Here is a 12,006-nt window from a genome sequence, read left to right on the forward strand (position 1 = left end):
ATTAGTTTTTGCCTTGGGATAGTATTGTGATTTTTATATACCAGTTGGGATTTAGGGAGAATCAAGCTCTGAATAGCAAAGTAAAATATACAATAAGAAATAAAGAGAGGCAAAATGGTCTCAAATTGTTTCTCTATCAGATGGTTTAAGGCAGAGGCTCTTTACAATAAGCTAAAACATTTATCATATGTCAGAGGCTTTCCACGAAGGTGCTACATAAAGCGAACATTAGCATTTCAAAATGAGAACATTATCTGGCAGGCGAGAGAGGAGAAGGGGAAGTGTGTGGAAGGTCTCTGAGCAGATGCCAAAGCACAGGCCTCGACTTAAAGTAGAGAGACCCTGAATGCAGGGGAAGGAAGGATCTGACGCTGTGCAGAAAAATCCCCCAAGAACTTGCCAGAATGAGAAAAAAATTCAGAAACACAATTATTTCAATTTAACCTTGTTTTGTTTCCTTCCCTCTCTTTTCAAGGAATAGTTAAAATATTACCAATGAATTTAGAGTAGGTGATCTGTATTCTACAAGACGTCTATAAATCAGATTTTCATGCTTTGTCTTTTTGGTTATTTGTGAAATGTGATGAGCTCTCTGGTGTAGGAGCTGCCCTTTTATTTTATCATCGAGATCCTGAGGGCCTTAGACAAGCATACAACTTTACAATGGCACTGAGTTGTCTGCACAAGAAGACCAGGCCAGGACAAGGCCAGTACAGAGCAACGTCAGTCCAGGGCAAGGCCAGGCCAGGGCAAGGCCAGCACAGAGCAAGGTCAGCACAGAGCAGGGCCAGCACAGAGCAAGGTCAGTCCAGAGCAAGGTCAGGCCAGAGCAAGGTCAGTCCAGAGCAAGGCCAGGCCAGAGCAAGGTCAGGCCAGAGCAAGGTCAGCACAGAGCAGGGCCAGCACAGAGCAAGGTCAGTCCAGAGCAAGGTCAGGCCAGAGCAAGGTCAGTCCAGAGCAAGGTCAGTCCAGAGCAAGGTCAGGCCAGAGCAAGGTCAGCACAGAGCAAGGTCAGTCAGCACAGAGCAAGGTCAGTCAGCACAGAGCAAGGCCAGCACAGAGCAAGGTCAGCACAGAGCAAGGTCAGCACAGAGCAAGGCCAGGCCAGAGCAAGGCCAGTCAGCACAGAGCAAGGTCAGCACAGAGCAAGGTCAGCACAGAGCAAGGTCAGCACAGAGCAAGGTCAGCACAGAGCAAGGCCAGGCCAGAGCAAGGCCAGTCAGCACAGAGCAAGGTCAGCACAGAGCAAGGCCAGGCCAGAGCAAGGTCAGCACAGAGCAAGGCCAGCACAGAGCAAGGCCAGCACAGAGCAAGGTCAGCACAGAGCAAGGTCAGCACAGAGCAAGGTCAGTCAGCACAGAGCAAGGTCAGCACAGAGCAAGGTCAGCACAGAGCAAGGCCAGCACAGAGCAAGGCCAGTCAGCACAGAGCAAGGTCAGCACAGAGCAAGGCCAGCACAGAGCAAGGTCAGCACAGAGCAAGGCCAGCACAGAGCAAGGCCAGCACAGAGCAAGGTCAGCACAGAGCAAGGTCAGCACAGAGCAAGGTCAGCACAGAGCAAGGTCAGCACAGAGCAAGGCCAGTCAGCACAGAGCAAGGTCAGCACAGAGCAAGGTCAGCACAGAGCAAGGCCAGCACAGAGCAAGGCCAGTCAGCACAGAGCAAGGTCAGCACAGAGCAAGGCCAGCACAGAGCAAGGTCAGCACAGAGCAAGGCCAGCACAGAGCAAGGTCAGCACAGAGCAAGGCCAGCACAGAGCAAGGTCAGCACAGAGCAAGGTCAGCACAGAGCAAGGTCAGCACAGAGCAAGGTCAGCACAGAGCAAGGTCAGCACAGAGCAAGGCCAGCACAGAGCAAGGTCAGCACAGAGCAAGGTCAGCACAGAGCAAGGCCAGTCAGCACAGAGCAAGGTCAGCACAGAGCAAGGTCAGCACAGAGCAAGGTCAGCACAGAGCAAGGTCAGCACAGAGCAAGGCCAGCACAGAGCAAGGTCAGCACAGAGCAAGGCCAGGCCAGAGCAAGGTCAGCACAGAGCAAGGCCAGCACAGAGCAAGGTCAGCACAGAGCAAGGTCAGCACAGAGCAAGGTCAGCACAGAGCAAGGTCAGTCAGCACAGAGCAAGGTCAGCACAGAGCAAGGTCAGCACAGAGCAAGGTCAGCACAGAGCAAGGCCAGCACAGAGCAAGGTCAGTCAGCACAGAGCAAGGTCAGCACAGAGCAAGGTCAGCACAGAGCAAGGCCAGTCAGCACAGAGCAAGGCCAGTCAGCACAGAGCAAGGCCAGTCAGCACAGAGCAAGGTCAGCACAGAGCAAGGCCAGCACAGAGCAAGGCCAGTCAGCACAGAGCAAGGCCAGCACAGAGCAAGGTCAGCACAGAGCAAGGTCAGCACAGAGCAAGGCCAGCACAGAGCAAGGCCAGTCAGCACAGAGCAAGGCCAGCACAGAGCAAGGTCAGCACAGAGCAAGGTCAGCACAGAGCAAGGCCAGGCCAGAGCAAGGCCAGTCAGCACAGAGCAAGGTCAGCACAGAGCAAGGCCAGGCCAGAGCAAGGTCAGCACAGAGCAAGGTCAGCACAGAGCAAGGTCAGCACAGAGCAAGGCCAGGCCAGAGCAAGGTCAGTCAGCACAGAGCAAGGTCAGTCAGCACAGAGCAAGGTCAGCACAGAGCAAGGCCCGTCTCGGGCAGGTGCACACGGCCATCCCTGCAGAGAAGGCCCTGGCTCACAATGATGGAGAATGCTGGTGATGCCATTGCCAATCTCCCACAATGATCAGAATTCTGACCTTAAAGAAATTGCTGGAGTATTTAGTCTGAAATTGATTAAACGGCAAGGCATTTAAAATACTAGATATTTAAATTTAAATATTTTTTAAAACTTAATTTGAAACTTCTCTCTCCTCCCACTCCTGTGGGCGAGGAGACTGATTCACGCCTCAGACTTTTGTCTATCCTCATAACCATAGTAATCTTAAGAGTAGCAGAACAGATGACTTCTTATGAATGCCTTCCTTTAGCTCTCAAAAACCACCGTCCTTCATGTAACTGGTACCAGCTTTTACTAGTCAACAGCGGCTTCCTGAGATGGTGCCCACTTTAGCAATACTGTGCTGGGTGCCTGACTGTAGACATAGATTTGAATGCCAGACTCAGCTCTTTACCGGGTCCTTACAGCTAATCTACTTACCACTGTCACACAACGCTGCCTAAGAAATGCATTTATTTGCTTGCCTCCCACCTGCAATCTGGAGTTACATTTCAATTCATGATCTATTCTGAAACGTCAAATACTTCAATAAAGACTCAAGCTTCAAACTTGGAATCAAGAGGGAAAGACATGAATGCAGTTCAGCTCTCAAGCTAACTCTGTGTTGTCTCTTAAGACAAAATTTAAGATACGAGAACTCAATTTATGATTGTGCGAGTGGAAATGACTTGAAGAGCCTTTGGGGAAGAGTTTGAAGGCTTCCCTTTGAAAATTTTTGTTTCATTTCCCGAGAAAACACAAATCCCACTTTCTAATTTTCAGATCAGAGAATGTCATCAGTTGTCTGTTGATGAGAAGAAAAAGATATGCTTTCTAACTGCTCGTCAAATCGGGCACTGCCACTAATAAATTCTTACAAGGCTGCTGCTACTTTCATTCCAAGGACTCTCTCCTCTCTAACCAAAGGAAATGAACATGAGCATGCCTTTGATCTTGGTGTTCTAATGCTCTGAAAACACTCAGATTGCATATTCCCAAAATTCGGTGGCATCGCTTTGTTCCCACAGAGACGGCGTCCGAGAAGCGGTGGCCACGGCGTTCTGCGGGGTGAAGGGACTGCTCCCTGCGTTAAGGTTAATGCCGCCCTCTGTACCAGCTTTAATGGATGCCTAACTAGGATTCCTACATTTTCCTTATTTGCTCTTCACCCACCCATTTCCTCTAGACAGGGACCTCGATGTTATGATTGTTTCTCCTAAACAATCAGAAGAGCTGCGTGTGCAGCCCGCCCGCCCCGCGCCATGCCTTCGCACCGGCCACGCGGCCGACACAGGCCGTGGGCCTGCGGCTGCCTCCAGAGCCCACCCTTCTGCCTCGGTTGTTCCCCAAGGCACCTCGGCCTGGGTCACATCTAGGGCTTTACGGTCCCCCAGGCCAGCCTTTCCCTGGAGCGCCCCGTTCACAGTGCATTTCCCGTTCTGTTTCTCAAGTTCCTTTGTCCTGTTGCTTCTAGGCTTTTCTGGATCTCTCTAAGCCAGCTCTACGGTCAGTCCGGCTGGCGGCAAGGAGTTCGCTGTAGATTGAATTAACTTTATATTCCCTTTACCGTGTGGAAAGCACTGGGTTTCCCTCCCCTTCCATTGTTTCCACAGAAACCAAACCAGAAAGAGAAATGAAGGGGATACGAGCGAGACCACGGCACTCAGTGTTCTCCGCGCCCGCCTTTCCTTTCTTATTTCTCTGCCTTCTCCACTCGCCTCCTTTGACGGCACTGAGATCTGATTCTGCATGTTCTCTGCATGCACACGTTCCCAGAAAGGGCATTAGCGAGGGTCTCTGGGTAATGAGATACAAATTTAAGTACAAAATATATGACGATTCCTACCTCAGAAGATAAACATTTTAAAAAAGTCAATGTGGTCCTTCTGAAGTTTTCCCTTGGAGACCGCCTCTGCTCAGAGGTTGGGATTCCCTGGCACGTTCACTCCTTCCAGCACAATACAATTTTATTGCCTGCTTATCAATAGTGGGTGATGGCTGGCCCCAAAGAAGAGAATTATGACTGTTCACCTGAGTCATTGCTGGAGGAAAGAGGAAGACCTTGAAATATGCGTGTGGAATGCACCCCACGTTTTCACAGACACCTTGTCTTCGGGTTTGCATCTTGGGGTAAAAGATTCCAAGTGGCAGAAAAAGCCGCAGGGCTGCTGGGCCAGGTGGGCAGATGACCGCAGGGTGCTTACTTCACACGCAGGCTTCCCACAGAAGTGAAGAACGTATTTTTATCCTGTCTTTTCTAATCCACACTTTACACAGATTAGTCGGTTTTCGTGCACCTGACGTAATGGAGCCCCCGTTTCCAGATGCAGACCTGACATTTGTATGTGCAGAGCGCTCAAACCTCAGCCGGGACCGAGTCCATGGCAGGCTTAGCGCTGCCTACCGACTGTCCGCGTTCAGGTAACCAACGGGGTTCTTCCAGCAGCAGGAAGAAGGCCAGATGCGAGCTTGAAAAGTAAAGACCCAAGGAAAAAGCGACAGACTGCAAAACCCTATTTTAAGCTGGCATGCAAAAACACGTCACCTGCTTCCAGGCGGCTTCCGAAAACCAAGGTGGACACAGTGACTGTCCCTCCTAGAAGTAATGAACCAGGAGCCCGGACAGTGGTTCCAGCTGCAGGGCCAGCTCTTTGGGGGGCTCTGGTTAGAGGTCAGTCGGGGCACAAGAGTTCACGAGACTCCATGGAGGAGGCGTGCACACACAGGTTACCCGGGACCAGGTCCTGGCCCAGTGGCACAGGCCCCGCCCGCCCTCCCCCCCAGGCCCCACTCCCTCTTCCCCACCCCCACTGGAACACGGCCAAGGTCAGGGAGACAGGCCCAGCTCAACCATCGCCGACCCCACGTCAGCACGTATAAACGGGTGGGGATTGGAATTCAGCCCGACCTGGACAAAATCAAGACAGGAACGCAAACAGGAACACACAGCAAGCAGAGGTACGGTAGGGCGAGCTGGAAGCCTGGGTTTGAATCCAGGACTCACTGCCAAATGCACATATACCCGCACTTCATGCACACATGCGCGCGCGCGCACACACACACGTTCCATGCTCCTTTGGAATAGGAACATGTTGCAGGTTTAAAACAACACAAAACAGAAGCAGCCTTGCTGGCCCCCAAGGACCTCCTGCTGTTTCCCTCCTGTGTCCCATTGAGAATGTCTCATGCCTGTGCTTTAGGAAGCCCACAAACCACGGTGTGGGTCAGCCCCAGGCCCCCTGGCTGCATCAGGGAGGCTGGGCAGCCTCATGTCTCAGAGCTGTACATGTGTCTCACCGCTGTCTTGTGCTCATGTATTGAGTCAATCTCTGGCCAACAACAGGAGACTGGAGCTGGTGGTGTGGATATTACCACGCAGCTTCTCAGCCCTGTGGCCTTCCTACCCCCTGTCCCCAGCCCTGTCCCCTTCCTACCCCCTGTCCCCAGCCCTGTGGCCTTCCTAACCCCTGTCCCCAGCCCTGTGGCCTTCCTACCCCCTGTCCCCAGCCCTGTGGCCTTCCTACCCCCTGTCCCCAGCCCTGTGGCCTTCCTACCCCCTGTCCCCAGCCCTGTCCCCTTCCTACCCCCTGTCCCCAGCCCTGTCCCCTTCCTACCCCCTGTCCCCAGCCCTGTCCCCTTCCTACCCCCTGTCCCCAGCCCTGTGGCCTTCCTACCCCCTGTCCCCAGCCCTGTGGCCTTCCTACCCCCTGTCCCCAGCCCTGTCCCCTTCCTACCCCCTGTCCCCAGCCCTGTGGCCTTCCTACCCCCTGTCCCCAGCCCTGTCCCCTTCCTACCCCCTGTCCCCAGCCCTGTCCCCTTCCTACCCCCTGTCCCCAGCCCTGTCCCCTTCCTACCCCCTGTCCCCAGCCCTGTCCCCTTCCTACCTCCTGTCCCCAGCCCTGTCCCCTTCCTACCCCCTGTCCCCAGCCCTGTGGCCTTCCTACCCCCTGTCCCCAGCCCTGTGGCCTTCCTACCCCCTGTCCCCAGCCCTGTGGCCTTCCTACCCCCTGTCCCCAGCCCTGTGGCCTTCCTACCCCCTGTCCCGTGGATTTTATCTGTATTTTATCATAAAGGTGATCAATAGATGTGGTGATACCAAACAGAAAGCAGGGTGCCACAGCGCTGTCCCCGGGAAGCACCTGGCAGCAGCCCCGGGGGCACCGGGAGATGCCAGGGGCCGTGTGTGACCTGGCTCGGAGACACAGAAGTGGATTCAGAGAGGGAAAATAGATGCTTTATGCACGGAGCCACTGGGAGCTATGTTTAGTTCTTTGAAGTGTCCTCCCTCTCCTGACTGGTGGCCGATGGCCGACAGAGGGGCTCGGCCGTGCTAAATGCTGGGCTGGGACTGAGGAAGATGGGCTCTGGGTGGGGACTAGGGAGTGACATGCAGGTTGGAGTTACAGATTAAGCAATGGGTGTCTTCGGTGTAACTGCAAGCGATGGTTAAAAGCTCCACCGTGGAAGACAGCATCAGGAAAGGATCCTTCATGTTCTCAACTTTGAACAGACTAAAGAAATTCAAGAAAAACTTCAATGCTGACAAATCTATCTCCTCTAGTCAGTTACAAAACAACAACAACAGTTGGCTGTATAATTCTAAAACAAAATCTTACACAAAGCCATTGGTGAACGATAATGTTAAAGTACAAATGAACAGAATAAGTTGTGAAATTGTATTGAGAAACTGATTATTCATAAACATTTATGTTTTAAATTTTCCTCTAAAATAAGAAGTTAGTACTTTTCTTCCATCCACCCTACTACATAGCACAAACAAGAATGCACTTGATGTATTTAAGGACATCAGGAAAACGTGATCCCTCCACCTTAAGCAATACCGTCCTAATAGAAATTTGAGCCCTAAAATGGGAAAACACACATCCTTGTTCTTGAAAACTGTTTTTCGGCTAACTGGTCATCGAGTTTGTTTGCAGCCTGGAAGAGGAAAATGTTTAACTCTCACCCCAGGCAGCGGGCAGCCAGGCCAGCCCAGGCCTCGGACGGCCCCGCCAGGGCATCGGGTGGGACTGCGACCCACAGCGCCCCCTCCAGGACAGGACTGGACACAGCCAGGCTGGACACCAGACACGGAGCCCAGATCCGCACGGCGTGACGCATCTCATCCGCTGGTCTGGATGCACATAGCACAGAGGAGCGCAAGAAGAACGCGGAAAGCCCTGCGGAGGTGGGCACGGAGCGGGCACAGGGACCAGAGACCAGTTGTCATGCATCAGGCTGTGGACACACAGCAGATGGAAAGCAGAGGAGCACCCGGCCCACACGCCTGCCACTGCCCCTGCCCAGGGGCGGCAAAGGCGGCCGCAGGCTGCCTCCGGGCCACCAGGTTCTCCCTCTGCTTCCTGCACTGGACGTAGATGTTTAATACTTAGAGTTTCTTGATCCACCTGGAGTTGGTTTTGCACAGGTTCAGAATTCGAGGCTCAGTCTCCCTCTCCTGCCAGTGCATGCCCAGTTTTCACAGCTCCAATTCCTGAAAACCTGTCTTTCCACAATCGTATGTGCCTGGCTTATACACGGAAGATAGACCTAAAGGACATGCATATTCCTTGGGTACGTATATTACGTATACAGCGTATACAATATACGTATATATAATATACAACGTATGCAACATATAATGTATGTCTACAAGTAATATACATTATATATATATCACACACCTATCATAACTACCTAGCTAATTTATATGTGTGTGTGTGTATGACAGTGAGTGAGTGTGTGTGTGAGCGTGTGTGTGTCTGTCTTAAATGGACAGATCAATGGGGACTGACCTTCAAAGCAATAGTTTCCTTCATTGTCAGCCTTGGAAATGGAAGTCCAGGACATCATGAACCACTTTGCTTCTTTTCACTTATCTGCATAAACATGTGGAAAAGCCAAGAGTGTAAAAGCTCAATTTATTTCATCTATCAAAGTGCATCAGTGTCTTGTCTTTGATATCGTTCAGCCTCATATCTTTAATTTTATGAAAAGCACACCTAGGTTTAATTGCATCCAATTAAGATAAAATCAGGATATATTGTTGATGCTATTGACTTCATAAATTTAATGCTCAATTACAAAATGACTCCTCTCCACTGCCAAGCTCCAGACAACTGTTACCTCTCCCAAAATTTATTTGCAGAAGCTGCTTACATGATGAATCATGCCATACTTGATGAAGGTCAGATGTCTGTAGTTAATGCAATGTTTCCTGCAGGGTAATTTATGCATGCTGTCTTCCATTCTTCAGAACAAATTTCTACTACACATGCCCTTACCCTGAAGTGTCTCCAAATTTTTCAAAATAAGTACCTTGGATGAAGAAATTACTATAGGCATGGCTAAAAGAAATTATAATAGATTTCCCCAAATTGAAGTTTAGGTTTAAAAGTTGCTATTCATCATCACATAAACAAATAATACATTCTTATCTCAAAATCAAAACTTTAAGACACACCTTAAGTGTGTTAAATGGTAAATGGTATGACCCAGGGCTCCTCAGTAGGCTGAAATCTGAGGTCATGGTTCAATGCTAGCCTAGGCAGGAAAGTCTGTGAGACCATCTTAATCAAAAAACAAAACAAGGGGCTGGGAAGGTGGCTCAGTGGTAGAGCACTTGCCTTTGCATGCATGAGGCCCTGGGTTCGATTCCTCAGCACCACATAAGCAAAAAGAAAAAAGTTGGAAGTGGCGCTGTGGCTCAAGTGGTAGAGTGCTAGCCTTGAGCTGAAGAGCTGAGGGACAGCGCCCAGGCTCATAGTTCAGGCCCCACGACCGGACCAAAAAAAAAAGAAAAAGACCCAGAAGTGAAGCTATCACTCCAGTGGTAAAGCACCAGCCTTGAGAAAACAGAGCTCAAGGTCAGTGAGTCAAGGCCCTGAGGTCAAGCCCTATGACCAACACACACACACACACACACACACACACACACGTGCACACACACACAAACACACGCACCCCAAAAAAACAAGAAACAATTTCATCATATAAAACTAGTCAGACAGTATTTAAGCTACGAGCTGGAAGGGATTTCATGTTTGAAATAGGGAAAACAGATGGAGAACTCCAACATCCTCTAACGTATCTATTAAAATTTGCATTTTACAAGCAAATCTATGGAAGATGCAGGGTGAGAAGCCAGGTCTCGCAACTGCGCCCACCAAAGCAAACGTCAGTGCCGACCGCCGACGTGGAGGCGGCCCAGAGGCCTTGCTAAACACGGGCTCCAGAACAGACATGGGTTTTGTCAATTGAAAAACAAATATTTTAAAGGGCATTTTTGTGCTTGCTAGGAGATGGGATCGTAGGCTGGCATTCTCCCGTGAGCCGCATCGCCAGACTCCAGGAGCTGAGATTTAAGAAGTAAACCTTGAGTTAGAGGAAAGCTCTGGTGGGGTGGTAAGATGTTATATTACAGTTAGGATTTTGCAGGCTCTGTGGGTGTGTGTGTGTGTGTGTGTGTGTGTGTGTGTGTGTGTGTGTGTGTGTGTGTGTTCTAAAGACAGTGCTTCGACAATAGTGAAATAATTTCACACCAGAGATCAGCGGAGCCACTGCCAGGGCCTGCCTGCCTGCCGCATGGTGGCCCCGGACCTCACCCGGCCTGGACAGCTGTCAGCTATGGAAATTGGTGCTTGGGTACAATAGATAGACGCGTTCTTCTTCATTGATCCAATCTCACCGAAGTGAAGAAAAACTGTTACTGCAGTTATATTATAATCCCCAGGCGCTGGGTGAATGGACCGAAATGAAATCCCATTGAGCTAATTCAGTGGGCAAGCTGACTTCACTGACTTATCTTGGACATCTGGAACTGGGGTTGTAGCCGACGGGCCTAGTTAGACGGCTGGCTTGTGAAGGACACGTGAGTGTCAGAGTCACTGAGAATCAAAGATGAAGTCAGCCCAGGACTGTCTAGGATTCAGTGTGTACACCCTACACAGGACACATCTGTGAGTGTGAACACAAGTCCTGAAGGGTCCCGGGCGGGCAGAGCAACGCGGAGATCCAGGAAGCACCATGGGCTTTGCGGGTCTGGCCCAGCCAGTGCTGCCAGCCATTGGAGAGGAGCACTGTCCTGTGATGTTGGCATCACACACTGCACACGTGCCGCACATGAATCATGCATTACCACCACGCACCACACACACACCACACACGCACCACGCATGCACCATGCATTACCACACATGCACCACGCATGCACCACACACTGCACACGCACCACTCATGCACCATGCATTACCATGCACGCACCACGCATGCACCATGCATTACCACACATGCACCACACATTACCACCACACACTGCACACGTGCCACTCATGCACCATGCATTACCACACATGCACCACGCATGCACCACACACTGCACACGCACCACTCATGCACCATGCATTACCACGCATGCACCACGCATGCACCATGCATTACCACACATGCACCACACATTACCACCACACACTGCACACGCGCCGCTCATGCACCATGCATTACCACACATGTACCATGCACGTACCATGCATTATCACCACACACCACACACACACCATGCATTACCACCACGCACCATACATGCACCACACATACACTGCACATGCACCACACATTACCATGCATGCACCGCGCGCGCACCATGCATTACCACCACACACTGCACACACACCATGCATTACCACCACGCACCACACACGCACCGTGCATGCACTACACATTACCACACATGCACCATACACATACCACACATTACCACCACGCACCACACACGCACCGCACATTACCACCATGCACCACACACACGTATTACCACCACATACCACACACACCACGCATTACCACCACGCACACCACACAGGCACCACGCATTACCACCACGCACTGTGCATGCACCATGCATTACCACCATGCACCACGCACACCACACATGCACCACACATTATCACACATGCACCATGCACACCACACATGCACCACACATTGCCACCACACACAAAATATGTACCATGCACTACCACCATACACCACACATGCACCGCGCATGCACCACACACGCACCACACACGCACCATGCATTATCACCACATACCACACACGCACCACATACACCATGCACCACACACGCACCACACATTACCACCACGCACCACATACACCATGCACCACACACACACCACACATTACCACCACGCACCACACATGCACCGCGCAACCACACACCAGACTTTTTTAAAAAGTCATTCTGTAGAAAGTCTTGCATG

At 51.1% G+C, this 12,006-nt stretch overlaps 1 protein-coding gene across 1 annotated transcript; it reads left to right on the plus strand.

The window, feature by feature from the left end:
• Window positions 1-5,048: 5,048 nt before the first annotated feature.
• LOC122100077 (SH3 domain-containing protein C23A1.17-like) lies at window positions 5,049-6,827 on the plus strand. Its single transcript, XM_042670480.1, has 2 exons — window positions 5,049-5,164; window positions 6,191-6,827. Exons 1-2 carry the CDS (start codon window positions 5,049-5,051, stop codon window positions 6,825-6,827), a joined length of 753 nt encoding a protein of 250 aa, XP_042526414.1.
• Window positions 6,828-12,006: the final 5,179 nt, after the last annotated feature.

Source organism: Dipodomys spectabilis, unplaced genomic scaffold (assembly GCF_019054845.1).
Source record: "Dipodomys spectabilis isolate Male_0828 unplaced genomic scaffold, ASM1905484v1 ptg000559l, whole genome shotgun sequence".
In the NCBI taxonomy this organism is placed as follows: domain Eukaryota; kingdom Metazoa; phylum Chordata; class Mammalia; order Rodentia; family Heteromyidae; genus Dipodomys; species Dipodomys spectabilis.